Source organism: Pyrgilauda ruficollis, unplaced genomic scaffold (genome assembly GCF_017590135.1).
Source record: "Pyrgilauda ruficollis isolate IOZ18807 unplaced genomic scaffold, ASM1759013v1 scaffold23, whole genome shotgun sequence".
NCBI classification, from domain to species: domain Eukaryota; kingdom Metazoa; phylum Chordata; class Aves; order Passeriformes; family Passeridae; genus Pyrgilauda; species Pyrgilauda ruficollis.
Genome location: NW_024522539.1, coordinates 11,871,504 through 11,886,676, shown reverse-complemented (window position 1 = coordinate 11,886,676; position 15,173 = coordinate 11,871,504). Strand labels below are relative to the sequence as shown.

General features: G+C 35.8%; 1 protein-coding gene across 1 annotated transcript in view; it reads left to right on the top strand.

Moving 5' to 3' along the window:
* Positions 1-383: 383 nt before the first annotated feature.
* The window catches only part of WDR72 (WD repeat domain 72), a 91,187-nt gene continuing 76,397 nt past the window's right edge, over positions 384-15,173 (top strand). The window contains exons 1-10 of the mRNA XM_041469159.1: positions 384-536; positions 1,545-1,651; positions 4,611-4,689; positions 7,408-7,582; positions 8,054-8,130; positions 9,858-9,977; positions 11,038-11,183; positions 11,546-11,642; positions 14,025-14,166; positions 14,464-14,709. Of these exons, the coding sequence (XP_041325093.1) occupies positions 384-536; positions 1,545-1,651; positions 4,611-4,689; positions 7,408-7,582; positions 8,054-8,130; positions 9,858-9,977; positions 11,038-11,183; positions 11,546-11,642; positions 14,025-14,166; positions 14,464-14,709 (1,342 nt within the window). The remainder of the gene's footprint in view (positions 537-1,544; positions 1,652-4,610; positions 4,690-7,407; positions 7,583-8,053; positions 8,131-9,857; positions 9,978-11,037; positions 11,184-11,545; positions 11,643-14,024; positions 14,167-14,463; positions 14,710-15,173) is intronic.

Genomic DNA, 15,173 nt, shown 5'->3' with positions numbered 1-15,173 from the left:
TCCTTATTGACACCCTGCTCTTGTGCCACCTCTGCTCCAGCAGATGGCTTCTGCTGTTACCAGTGAGCAGCGCTGCTGGCTGTGGTGTATTCCACCAGCCACATTTGGGGAGAGCAACATGAGCCCATCAGAGCTAAACCAGGTTGTGTGGGGCAGCACAAAACTCTTGTTGCTGATGATTCAGTATTCTGATAGTACTGGTCCCTGAAATGGTTAGTGTGATGTTGGCAACAGCAAGAAAATGTTTCAATGCCTTATCAGGCAATATTTTATGGCTTCCCTTTCCAGATGTTGATTACATTCCCCCTTTTTTATAGCTGATTTTTTTCTTATGCTTAATCCTACTTAGGATCATCATGACTTGTTTGTTTTCAGGTGTTACCATGAAGCCATCAGTACCAGCTGTGGCTGTGTGGGGGAGAACAGCTCCCTCTCACAGCATCACTGCTGTGATGATCACGGATGACCAACAGACCATAGTTACAGGGAGCCAAGAAGGACAAATATGTCTCTGGGATCTTTCATCAGACTTACAGGTTTGTGTCCACTGTGCTACAGTTGCCAGGTAGACTGGAGTTTTATCTTTTATTATTGACAATAGGATTACCCAGACTTGTGGTTATTTAGATGAATTTTTAAAGATAGTGTGATGTTTGTTATAGGAAACTCATGAAGCAGGAAGTGAAATGCCTATATAAGCAACCTGTTATTTGCAGAATTTGGAGAATTTTTCATAGATTAGCATGCCCAGTGGATTATAATTTGAGACTGTGCTCTGAGCAATGGCAGCAAGTAAATATATACAATTAGCATGATTTGTATTTTTGAAGGGTTTTTTTCTGTTGTAAATCAATTGCTGAGCAGGACCTGTCATTTAAAGGAAAAGTATAAAACCAAATCTGTCTGCCAAGATGGAAGCAGAAAGATGAAAGTTTTATTTTTGATGTAACCAAGATGCAAATTATTGCTTTATTTCATATTTATTTTCCTCAGAATGGAACAGAGTCAAAACAGTTCCTGTTTTTTTATTCTGTGTTTCTAGAACTATGTTTCTATTCTTTTTTTTTATATTTAGTAAATAAATTTTATTTTACATTTGTTCTCAAACACAGTCTGAAAGTTTGCAATTTTATGAGTCTACTTTTCCAATTAAGACCTTTGCATGCAGTGATAATCAGGTTATTCAAACATGTGGTATGAAACACATGCTTAAGAGCTTTTGTTTATCAGTTTCTATTTCACTGTGTCGCTTTTGGTGCATTCTATAGGATGAAGGCTAGAGATGTCCTGCACATTGACTGTTTTATTACATTTGATGTTCCATACATTCTTCAGAAGATGAATGCAGTGAATACAAAAACTTAGCTTTATGCAGACTCCATAAAAATTCTTCCACATCTTTCTGCATTCCAGAAACATGATGGGAGAAGATAAAAATATGAAGCAGGTTGACAATTATATAGATCTACAAGTAATATTCTCTTGGTTTTAGATATCCTTAGTTTATACAGAAATTGAGATAAATCATTGTATTATTCTCCTAGATTTCATCTAAAGAAATTCTCTTTGGCCATACTGCTTCTGTAACTTGTTTGGCAAAAGCAAGAGAGTTTGAGAAACAGCCATACGTAGTAAGTGCTACTGAAAATGGGTAGGTAACTGAATATTCAATAATTAATTTCTTAAATCATGAAATGTGTGTCAAGTGTAGGTCAGATTATGCATTTGCAGAAATGTTTCAATCCTCTTCCATGATATTAAAATGATAGCAGCTACTTAGGATAGTGACTATATTGTTAAAATTCAATGATCCAACTAAGAGCTTGTCCCATGGACAACACAAAGGTTTGGCAGATTCACATATCCACTTAGTAGACAGAAAAAAGGAACTATTAAAGGCGTTGACTAGACCCCATTCAAAGAGAAATTAATGGGTTATTGGGGAGTATCAGCAATTCAACAGCATTTGAATATCATGGTGTTTTTCTCTGTTTCTTCCTGAGCTCAGACTTGAGAACTGAACCAGTAAAAGAGGCCAATGTACTCTTATATGGTTTATGGTTCCTCAGTCAGTTTGTATAGAAACAGAATGGCCATGAAATAAAGGCATACGTGCTTCTTTTCTGTATTTGAATCTGATGTACTGTTTTGGAGAATATCCTTTCAGAGGACCTTGATCTTGCAGTTTTTCTGCCATGTGTGTGTTATGACATAGCCTGTCACTTGAGTCAAACTACTTCCTGCATTTCTGCTAGGTTACACTTAAGAACCTTTGATAACATTTTCAGCTGGGGTTTGAAGACCTGTTAGGATTTCACCTGTTGAAACAGGGCTAGCTGCTTACTTCCTTAAGGGCTTTCTTAAGCAATTTTGTCTCAGTGCTTAATTATATTCCCCTTTTTTTTTTGGGTTCGTACTTTCTAATTAACAGGACAGCGCTGTTAAAATGGCTTTCCATGAAGACTAGCTGTCAATTGTCCTTCAAGCTGTACCTTCCCACACCTTAAGGCTACTGGTTTCTCACTGAGTAGCTTATTTGGCCTTTCTGGCTGCTAGGATCCCTGGCTGTTTCTCTCATTCAATCATGAGTATACTACAAAGGGATAACCTGCAAAAAAAACTATTTCAGGCTTCTTAATCTTGAAAGATTAGACCACCTCACTGGACAGGCAGTGGTAAATGTTACTGTTTATGTACAGAGAGGGTGAGAAATCTACAACCAGTTTTGTATTGCCCTTCTATAGTTCTGTTCAAGGGTTCTGAGAAGAAGCTGCTTTTCTTCCCAGTTCTGAAGTTTTGTTAGTGCAATACTGCTTCCAGATCATACTGGGAGCAAAGACACTGTACTTAAAAAAAAAAACTGGGATAGAAAGTGTTAAGACACAAATGAGGATATTACTGTAGATATACCATACAGGGATGCTCACATCCTAAAGTTTATAGCTCTGAAGGGATCATTACACTTGTTTGGAATGTGTATAGGTAGGATTGAATTGTCTTCTGGCCCCTTTAAATGTTCACTTTTACCAAATTACTGCTGACTTCCCATCTGTATGACATAAGTGCAAAGCATCCATCACTGATCCCTGTAATGATGCAACATGAAGTTCAGGTAATTACAAGTAGGAATCCTTGTCTTCAGGAGGTGGAGGGTTTGCCAAGATGCATTTTCTGGCTTGTGGATAATTCACTTTTGCCATTTTCAAGCTTCCATCTTCTTGTAGTGAGGATGGAAGTCTTATGTAAGATGATTCTATGATAAGCTTCCCTGTTCCACTCCGGATTAGTTTCAAAGTTTCTATAACTGACTAATCCCAGAAGAACGCACATTGAACATAATTTTTTGTACATCTAATATGAAAGTTTATAAAGGAATCTCTAATGATTCATGAATTCTCACTGATGTCCTGAGTGACAAACCTGTCCTACAGCACATGCTGTGTGGAATGTGTGATATTGCTCACTCCTTATTAGTACACACAGTAGATTGAATACATCATCCAGAAGCTGAAGTTACATTCTGACATTCTGGTCTCATTTGTGCATGCTTCTAGGTATGTATGTATCACAGTAATGTAGCTAAAGGAGTAAAGTTCTGATACAAACGATGAGAAAATCATTGCTCTGAAAGGTTTAGCAGACAGTATAAAGCTTTCACTTAATTTCTGACTTTGGATCTACCAACTTTGATGCTGCTATTGCTCAGCTAAAAATATTAAGAAATAATGCTTTGAGTTTAGCATCAAATGGGAAAGTAGGTAGGTTAAAATGTAAATCACTAAGTAGTATTTCTTATATAATAAAATGCTGTCCCCAGTGTATTCTTTAAGTCTTGATACAGAAAATTTCTTACAATGTATTGTGAGAAATAATGAAATGAGTGTTTCAGTTCTGGAAGTAATGTTTGTTTTTTAAATAAAATCTAAAAGCATAAAAGTTTAACATTCATTTGCTGAGCTATAATATCTCATTCAGCCTCATTTACAACATTTAATTTGACTGTCTCTTGTAATCCAGTCCCACTGCATGCTGAATAATGTGTAGATAAGGAACGTGTGCCAAAGTCTCTCTCAAACAACCTTAAATGTGTCCAAGTGTAACTGTAGTGTTGCGCAGGTACTCAGGTGGTTGTGTATTGAAAGCAGATTTTGAGAACAGCCTCATGATGGCACTGTTTCTTCTTAACAAACGTTGTTCCTCTCAAGAACTGATGTGGGAGAAGATGCATGATGCTTTTCGAAACGTGTGGTTTAAGTTCAGTGAAATGAATCATTTTCAGGAGGATGTAGTTCCAGTGACAGATAGTTACAGTGACATGTTGACGAGCTGTAATGGCAGTATACCTACAATTTGTTGAAGACCAGAGTTGGTCTTAAAGTCAGGTTGGTTGCAAGGCAGCAGGGTGTAATTACCAAAACAAAAAGAAACAGACACTGTATGTCATCCCCTGCTAATGACTACATTTTCTTACCCAGCAATCTGTAACAAAAAGCTTTATAAATGACCAGACTACACTTAAATACAGCACTAAAGAAAAACTTGGTGGCACAAAATTATTCCAGCCAATTGAGTGGAAATGACAGAGAATAATATGAAATTATCTTTGGCAGGGAGATGTGTGTTTGGAATGTCACTAGTGGACAGTGCATTGTGAACGCAAAGCTTCCTTATAGGCATACAGCAATCCATGTAAGTATAGCAGCTTTTCATGGGGTCTCTGTTCATTGCAAGAGTTTTCCTTTATTAACTTTATATTTTTCAGAAACAGTTTTAAATATACAGCTTGTAACGTCGGAAAAAAGACCCTGTCACAAAATAAGTAGTTTTTGTCTTTTTCAGTTTTTTTTCTTCTCAGAAAAGAATTGAGAATTTTATGTTCCTCTGCATTCCTTAATCAAATCAGACTGATTACTTTTAAGCTGCAAATATTTGAAATGCAGTATTGATTAACTTACTGTTTGTGCATCAGATAGCCAAGTGAAATGGTCTTAATCTTTGCTCTTGTCTTGTTAAAATTGCATGGAAGCTTCAAGTTTGATGTCGGCTTTTTCATGGCGTTTTAAAAGTACAAGTAATCTGGCCAAACATTGCGAGACAATCTGCTGAAAGACTTATTTTTAAGCTTTTGGTTTTGGTGCTGAACTCCTACCTCCAAAAGAGTTCACCCCATTTTTAAAAATGCATGTTCCTTCATTGCAGAACTTTAGGACAAATCCCTTATATTCAGAGACTTTCAATATTGCTTCAGATAATTTTGTGTGTCTGGTTGAAACTGTATCCAGGTAAAATAAGAATCTAGATTTTGGAGTGTGGGAGAGTTTGAAAAACATGTGAGTGAGACTGAGGGGCCCAATGTCTATGGGTTTGATTCTGGGACATGGTTTATTTCTGGATATGTTAGTAGAGGAGAAGCTCAGGGTTCCTGTATTAGTTAAAATGCTGGTTTTCTTCAGTGAGGAAGTCTAAGCTGGAATTAAGGCTCCAAATGATGGATATCCAAGCCTTCATGTAACTCCAAAGCACAGCCAATTTGGAATCCAAAATTTTTAACACTTCCAGAAGAAAATGTTTTTCCTGACACTTCTTTGGTTGATATGATAATTGTAAAGGGAAGAGGAAAAAGTTTGGATATATTGCCAACAAAAATTATGGAAGATTAATTTGTTCAATTTTTTTTTAATATATATAGTGTATAAAAACTGTATAAATTAAGAATTATTCTACACTTCTATTTGTGCATATGCTTAAAGTGTTTATATTCGTTAAATGGATGTATGTACACAAACAAAGCAATACTTATATTGCTCCTAAAATTATAATTTGACCTGCTATGTTCTAGTGCTTAATTAGATTTTAATAGATGAAGTTACAGACAATTTCTGCAGGGAAGTAGGCAAATCTGGCCTAGCTGATTAGCTGACAATCTGTACATTTTTTTGTGGAGATCAGAGAGAATATTCACTCTTACCCTCCAAGTAGGTGTAGCAAATACTTGTAGAAAATAGGTAGTTCCTCTCTATTAGAAATGAGCTAAACCTAATTGTGGCTAATAATTATGTTTGTTTAATAACTTGGGCAAGAGAGTTGAAGGAAAATAGGGACATCTAACAGGAAAGCTTTCTTACGAGAAGTGGATGTTTCTGGGAGGAGAAACTATTCTTAAAATGCAGCCTTCAGATAACTATAATAAATTGTTTTTCTGTGTGTTTTATTGTAGATTTTTTCCTTGTTGTTCCATGGGGAATGGTTGCTTGTGCTGTAGTTAATGTTTGGTTTTAATTGAACTACTAAACTATCTGTTCTAGTAGGTTCCTTTTGTTCAGTGTAGATGATTTAGGTATGAATGGCAGATGTCAAGTAGTGCAAACTGAATATTTGCCATTTGAAATTAAATTCAACTCCAGGGTCAACACTTAAACATGTGTGGCTCTTAACCAGTGTGGAATTTTCTCAGAGGAATTACTGACTATAAAAATCCTCTATTTCAAGCCTAATTTAATGGTAACAGTAATTGTAAATTCTAAGCATTTCTGCCTATGTTTATTCATAATGTCTGTAGTACTATTTATCCTATTTCCAGTTATTTTTACTACACACATCAGTTAGTTTACTGAAAAAAACAATTATTATACGACCAAAACTGTACAGAAAATTTATAAATGAGGTGCTGTTTTTTGGGTTGTCTGATATTTTTGTCTGACTAGATGATTGTTCCCTTTAAGGTTAGTAATAAATGTAAATCTGCTTTGAGGTGGCTGCTTATGCATTTATATAAATTGTTTACAATTACAGCTAGACATATAATGCAGATGTCCTTGCACATATAAAACACCTAGCAAAAAAAAATCCTCATAGTCACTTTGCACTCTGTTCCTTTGCCTTGTGTCTGTTGGTTTTTTCCCTGTTGTGATTGCTGAGAAAGAATCTTCTGAACACTAGGGTGTTGAATGTCAGAATGAAGAATATCCTATGGAGTAGAAATCCTTCCTGGAAAGTAATCAGTAATTAATTATGAAAAATTTAATTACAAATATTCTGCATCTTCACCTGATTTTTCCTTTTCATACAACTCTTGATGACAGGAGCTTTATGAAATGGTTGGAGAGGGGTCTCTCACAGAAACAAGTCTCAAACTCCTTAGCAATTTATAGGGAAAATTAACACTTGACTTTCTTCCAAAAATTACAAAAATCCTAATATTTAGGAAGGACAGATGCTGCTTCCAGTCTGAAGCACCTTTTACTAAGCTGTGTGTCCTGCTAGTGTCATTAGTGATATTGGGTATGGTTTCACATATGCCTTAGATTTTTTTAGTGATGCTACAAGTGTTGATTATGACATGTTCAGTGTGAAAATCTTCATGTCATTTGTGTATCTGTGCTGATTCTCTGCTTTCCACTTGGACAGTATTACCATTGCTCATTCCGAATGACAGGTGAAGGCTGGCTTCTTTGTTGTGGAGAATATCAAGATGTTCTTATTATTGATGCTAAAACTTTGGATGTTCTTCACACTTTATCATCATCTCAGTCTTCTGATTGGATAAATTGTATGTGTATTGTACACTCTGCAAGAATTCAAGGTATATGTTTTACATGTATTTATGTAGGTAAATTAAATTGTGATATAATATTTATGCATAGATGGTATGTTCCTACTTGATTTAATATCAAATCATTTCACAGAGCTGCTATGTAAATGATGTTAAGGTTTTATTGATAGCACAAGAGGTGTTTTTAAGGCTCCTGTTTTATTTGTTTATAGAGAAAAAAATACCTATACTGCCTGTAAAAGCTCAGTTCTTGGATTTAAATATAAATAAGTTTAGTAATGTCAGATAAATTAAAGGCACAGTTCTGTGCCTTCTATTAATACATTATTCACTGCTTGCTTTCATGTTTTGTATTTCTGTACCTAATTTACTTTTTTTTTTGTTGTAAAACTGATATTTCATCTAAGCAGTGTCCTGCAGAATCCTTGTTTTAGTGCTGAATAGATAGGGACTGTTTGCACTTGGCTTCAAGTTGACTATTTCACTGTTAACTTTTCACAGAAGACTCTTTAGTTGCAGTGTCTGTAGCTGGAGTTCTCAAAGTATGGGACCTGTCTTCATCTCTGAATAGCATTCAGGTCAGTGTTAACATGAATGTTCTCAAGTAAAGGCTTCATTGAAGTAGAATATGAATAAATGTACATCTTCTGGATGTATATTAAATAGATTTTATTACTTTTGTTACAAAATTCTGAAAACACATCTTCATAGCATTATTTAAAATTGGGCCATTGAACAGATCTTGCCTTGACAACTGTATTACCTTTTGGCCAGGCTTCTTGGCTTTTCATATTCCAGGATGCTCAAGTTGCAATGCTTTCCTGCCATCCTGATAATGTCTTTGAACCCCTTCACTCTGTCCTTTAAGCTCAAAGCTCTTCAGTATTGGCCTTTGTACTCCCTCTTCACCCTTGTTACTCTCTTCAAAAAGGTCCTTTGGATTTTGTTTTCCTCAGTCTGCTTTTCACAGTGCTGTCTTCACTTGGAAAAGACCCTTGCTGTGTCAAGTGTCCCATTTTTCTACCTTCAAACTCACTCTTTTTTGGGTTAATATTCTCAGCAGCTGTCACCTTCCATGAACAAGTGTTAGAATTGGGATGCAATTTTTGTTTTATTTATACTCTAAAAGCTACATTCACAATGGGACTTCAGCAGTGAGACAGAACAGGCAAAATATCAACAGATTTCTCTGAATGTTGGTAACTCACCACTGCGTGGCTGGACAAACCAGGGTGTGGGCAGCAATACTTGTTCATGGGTAGAATCCGGCTCCTTAGGAGAGTCTGTCAAGTTTGGTACCATCCTGTGTGGTTTTGATTTATCTGTGGTGTTTTGGGGTGGGTGTGTCTTTTCAACATTCCTAGAGCAAATCCTACTGCTGTGTTTTAAAAATTCTGAGGGTCCTAACAACTGATTACAGATGTCAGAGGAACATATGGTGTGGTGCAATCTTTTTACTGCCTGGGGGCACCTTTTGTGGAAGGACTGCTGCAGAGTTCATAACAATCCGGCTAAATTCTGAAGAGCAGTATTTTAATAAATATTGTTGGGTTTACTTGGAATTAACTGAAGCTGCAAGATGTTGTAAGAAAATGGCTTTCGGTTTTATAGCCATGATTCCAAGCATACATAGCCCTTCTCTGAGAGGTTTTGAGACTGTTGATATCTTAAAAAAACAGGAAACATCCATCTAAAGTGATTTTATTAATAAATATAATTCCAATAGAATACTTTTGGGTATGATGACTTTAATATGTCTGATATTCCCACAAAAAGTGTGAAAATACATACATTGTTTTTAACAGTACATTTAGCAATACAAAGCTAAGAAAATTAATTGCTTTTACACTACCTTTAAAGGTGTTAAGGGCAAACTAGACATATGGCAACACCAGCATCTCAGACTCCTGCTTGCAACAAGAATGAGTGGGAAAGTAAAATATTCATCAGTTTTTCTGAATCTGATCCTCTGTTTTATAGGTGTTATAGCTATTTTTTCACTGAAGAATGCCTGGCAGATACTCATTACAGCAGTTTCTATTATTGCCTGCCTTTAGTCCTTCTCCACATTCATTATCACTTCTTTAAGTGAGATCACAGTCTGAGCCACTCTGAATGTTTACATTCTTCTGTTTACACATTAGTTGTGTACCTGTTGCCTTTCTATTGTTAATTAAGAATTATACATTGCTTTCAATTTTGAAAGTTCTTAACAGAAAGTTATTTTCAGTGGGTTGTTTCTATTCTAAAAGCTCAGATATCTGAAACAAATTTTATAGCCTTTTTTCCTCTCTGTGTTGTAAAGGAGAAACAAAGTGTGTGTGAGAAGGAATCAAAATCTCTGGACTGTGTAAACTGTCAAGCAGTAAGATTTTGTACTTACACGGAAAGGCTCCTTCTTGTTGTGTCCTCCATGTGCTGGCAGGTACATTATTGAGAATTACACTTTCTTTTTAATGTTGGTAATTTTGGAAAGCAAATATGATTTTTACATGCAGATACTTGTTTTTCTCCTTAGGTTAAAGAAAGCATTCACAAATTGTCAGATATGATTATGCCTGCAACACTACTTGGCTTAACTTTGTGAAAGAGATGAAGCTTTTGTTTTTTATGAATGTATTTCCTCTTTAAAACTTTAACTCCAAATTGGCTGGATAGAAGGGGGATTTAAGTATTAGACAGTTTTAGAGCACTGTGAGTGCATTATAGTCCTCTCTGCAGTGCATTTGAAAGGGAGACAAAGAATAAAAATCCCTGTTTAAGTATGACAGAAGTACTCACAGTTGGCGAGTCCTCAGTAGTCTGGGACCTTTGTTTGTTGATAGCAGCAGCAAAACTAAAGACCTCAGGCTATATTGCTTTTTTTGTAGCTATAATATTGTAACTAAAAATTTAAAAAAATGTTTTAGAAAAACACAATTTAAACTGAAACTTATTGTAAAAAATTTGTATTTTTCTTTTCCAGTGCACAAAGATTTCTCTTACATTAATCAGTCACGATTATTTTAACATTTATACCTGATTCCAAAATCTCTGTGGGGACAGGAATGCGTCAAAAAATTTTACATGTACCAGGGTCAACTTCAAGTAATGTAGTTGTATCCTTGAGATGTCTCTTGGGCTACTTAAATTCTATACAAAAGCATTTATAGAGGAAGTTCATGTGTAGAATGGATTTTTCCACTTTTCATGGAAAAATATCTGTAATATGCATGGATTTCTATTAATTTCTATAATGAGACTATAAGGCCCTAAAGCTACTTTTTGATTGAGTTTTTTTTAACTGTCAGTTTCTTTGACTTTGAACTGTATGGTTTGAGTCCGACTTTGTAGTAGTTTATCAAAACATGCTAGGCTTTAACAATATTTGTTCCACAACAAAGAGTTGAACTCATGTTCTACTTCCTGATTCTCTCTCCAAACTCAGTTTAGGTTAAAATGAATTTGCCAATACTATTTATGTTTTGTTGTTTTTCTGAACTTAGGTCTATGATTATTGTGATTTCTCCTTGCTTTGTACTGAGTTCTGTAAGAGTGGTCAGTGCTTTGCTGGTGGGGAAGTGCTGGCAGCTTACAGACTTATCATCTGGACAGAAGATGGCCACAGTTACATCTACCAGCTGCTAAACAGGTGGGCTCAGATGGGAAATTCACACAAAAAGTTCAGGTACAAGATGAACTTTGAGAGGGTTACTATGGAAAATCTCTGCATGTTGCAAATGATCAAAAACCAGAACAAAACCACTTTGGCACTCAAAGATTTGCCCTGAGTTTGACAGCCCTCAGTCTTTGTTTGACACAGCAGGGGACATAGGAATAAGATTAGCCATGTAGAACTTGGGCAGCTGGTGCTGTGATTTCAAAAAGTCTCCTGTAATTACTTATTTGGTTACCTTTAATTGAACTTGTGAATCTTGGATGTTACTGTTCCGCTTTCTAAAAAAATGACTTTCTAAAGCTTGTATGTTTAAAATCGCTTGTTTAATTTTACAGTGGCCTTTCTAAAAGCACATACCCTGCTGATGGGAAGGTGCTGAAGGAAACAGTTTATCCTCATTTACTCAGCTTTACTGGCATGAAGGAAAATAAGGTAAATTCATAAGGGTTTGAAAGTTTGTCTGTTTGCAATAACCTGAGTAATCCCAAAAGAACATATGAATTCATCAACAAATTTAATTGTTCTACAAAAACAACAGTAATATTTATTCCTTTGTTTTAAAATTGTTACTTACAAACTTGAGAGGCTTGTAATGTATTTTGTCTGATTTTTGGCTATATTTAGGCTTTTTTCACAGTGGAAAAATGCCTTTATCTTCAACTCTAGATAGACTGGTTCTTGTTTATTTTCTCTAATTTTGGCAAAAAGAAAAATATTTTAAAAAAATATGTGGTCTAAAGTATTTTTAGAAGCTTCTACTTCCAAATATATAAAAATTAATAAAAATAAAATCTGCTAATAAATACAACCATGCCATAAAACCAAAATCAAAAAAGGCAACCCATGTGCAAAATGTGAGCAAGTTACTTCGTGTTTTATTAAGGAATATATGCATGTTTCAATGTAACTATATAAATAGGCTGTGTATCCACCTGAAATGGAAGGGGTCTGAATCTGTGGCATTTTATCCAGAATACTGCTGGCTTGAGCCTTCAGAGGCATAATCACATGCAGAACTTTCTTGCACTGTGAGCAGACTGATGCACCCAGAATGTGTAAAATGAGACACATATGACTCTCTTCAGATCCATGGCCTTGGACTGAAGAAGCCTCTAATGTTAAGAGGAAGCTGGAAAAGTAGCTGATCTCTACACTTTTGTTTGAGAATTTATACTTAGTACAGCATGTCACACCAATTTCAAATTTAAAGTTACTGTGGTAGACAGGTATCTCAAATGTACACAGCTGTGTTGGAAACTTACATCTTCCCTCTTAATGTTGTGTTTTGTGTGATCACAAATAAGGAAACACACATGATTTGAAAAGAAGAAAATTCATTATAATTAGGAAGCTGGGGAATGGGGGGCAGGAAAGACATGTGAAATGTCTTTTTATTTGGGCAAAAAATGAACTAGAGCAAATAGGATAATTCTGTGTAGGTTTTGTTTCTGCGTTGTTTGAAATGTCTTTTTATTTGGGCAAAAAATGAACTAGAGCAAATAGAAAGGATAATTCTGTGTAGGTTTTGGTTCTGCGTTGTTTTTGGTTTTGGTTTTTTTGGTTTTGTTTTTGTGTGTGTTTTGGGTTTTTTTTTGGTTTTTTTTTTGTTTTGCTAATGCTGTTAATGAAGTTGTAACTGTTGGAAGATGTGGATTTATTTCTTGCCTGAAATTGCTTTAGTTTGAGTTTTTGTGTGACAGCTCAAGCAGGTTGTTAAGCAGTTTCTGAAAATATGCAACAGAAACATATTTTTATTTGCAGCTGACTGGAAACATTGCTAAGTATGTACCTGTTTTCTTTTTTAGTGTTTTCTGTTGACAAATGTAGGCGTTTAGAAAGCATGCTTGTTGCATAATCCTGTGAAGCCTGACAGATTTAATTTTCCATTGAAGGGAAATAGCATAAGCCATTCAGCTTTTCGCCAAATGCTGTGATCTAAAAATCAGATAGGATAACTGCTGAAGGATGCCAAAAGGTCAGGAAAGGTGAGGGAAAAGAAATAGCCAAAACACATGGCTTAGCAAATAATAGGGTTGTGGTGGTGGTAGAAAGCTCACATATGCTTCCCCCCAAATATATGCTTTTTAAAAAAAAATGACTCTCTCTTTTAAAATATTTTTGCTTTAATACTTGCCTTACTGATTGAATAGTTTTTATAGCAGATTTGTGAGACAACCAAATCACCTGTATGATAATCTGTTTTGAACTCCATTTTGAGACTATAAATGAACCATTTCACAGGACAGTTAATTATTTTAAAACTGGTTCTCAAACTTCAATGTTGTAAATAAGTGTATCTAACATAAGAGGTAATTGTAGAGGGTGATAAGCTGTCTCCTGAGCCTCCTTTTTTCTAGAGCAAACAATCCCAGCTCCCTCTGCTGCTCCCCATGAGAATTGTGCTCCGCACCCTTCAGCAGCTTCATTGCTCTTTGGAAATGCTCCACCACCTCAAGACTGAATGATGGTGTTATGGGCTATTACCTGTGTAAAAGCATGATTCTTACCTTTCATTATGGTCCTTATGTTGGTGAATCTATAAACCCAGGGAGACCTCCCAGTCTACTTTTCCATTTAAGATGTGGGTTTAGCCAAGGATACTTGCAAAGCAGGGCTGATCCTTTAGAGGTTCACACCAGGCAGAGTAGACTTGGTCTGAGCAGGATTTAGTGGCAGATAAGGAAACAACTGTGGTTTGTTTTGTGTTTTTACGGCTTTTGATGAAAAAAAAAACCCCCTTCACATTTACAATTAATTATTGCATTATTTTATCTGTTTCCTTTCTGAATATTGACTTACTGTTCTTTTTCACAGAGTCTTCCTTTTGTCATGGGCTTCATGAATGAAAGAAAGGAGCCTTTCTACAAAGTTCTTTTTTCTGGTGAAGCTTCAGGACGGATCACTTTGTGGCATGTTCCTGATGTTCCTGTGTCAACGTTTGATGGTTCTCCAAAAGGTTTGGCACTTCTGGCACCTTACTACCATCTTTTCATTATGTCTTGGAGTCAATTTTGATAAAAATCAAAATTCTCATAAAAAACTTGTTACACTGGAAAGTGGTGCTCATTCATTCATTGTGTGGTGATTGCTTGTAGTTAGGAGCAATAGCAATTGCTGACTTTCCAGCCCTAGACTGCAGAAAGGATAAGTTAAGGGAAGTGATCAAGAGATGAAAAGGTGTGTTTTGTTTACTTTGACTTTTTATATTTTGTTTTGCATAAACAAAAAAGTTCTTTCTTGCCCCACCCTCTAGAGATCCCAATTACAACCATGTGGACTCTTCAGGATAGTTTTGATAAACATCATTCCATGTCAGAGGGCATTATTGATCAACTTTGTGGATCTGAAGATGGATTTGGAAGCACAGTTGTCAGTTCCTCTGTGTACATACCTGGTCTTGATAAGCTTGTATGTGGATGCGAAAATGGGAAAATTTTTGTAACATTAGGTTTAGAAACTGCAAGAGCAAGACTTTTAGAAAACATATCTTTTCTTAAAGGTAAGTTATAACAATTTGTTCAGATTCATCTCAGTCCAACACAGAAGACTTCATAATTTTGGCATCACTTCCAGTGATCCTTGTAAAAATTCTCTGAAAATTAGGGCTGGCAGTCAGGAATGGGATGAGGAAAATGGAAGTTTATGATGATCTTTCTCCTTCCATAGCTGATCTATTGGATCACAGCTTAGTACTACTAAGGTGCTTTCCAGTAGTGGGAATCTGGGAATGGCTGTGGGATTGGATAGCCCCTAGAAGTGAGATATGTGGCATGTCACTGTCTTGGCAGTTTCCTATTTCATTTGCTCTCTAAAAGATCATTCCGCTGAAGGGAACATATAGAGTACATCTCAGTAGTGAAGCTCAGAGTGCAGACCTTTGTTCTATCTTTTAGGAACAGGTCCAGAATTCTTTGACACTGTATAAAGGCTGGTTATATCTATCCTGACTTTCAGGAAATGTGC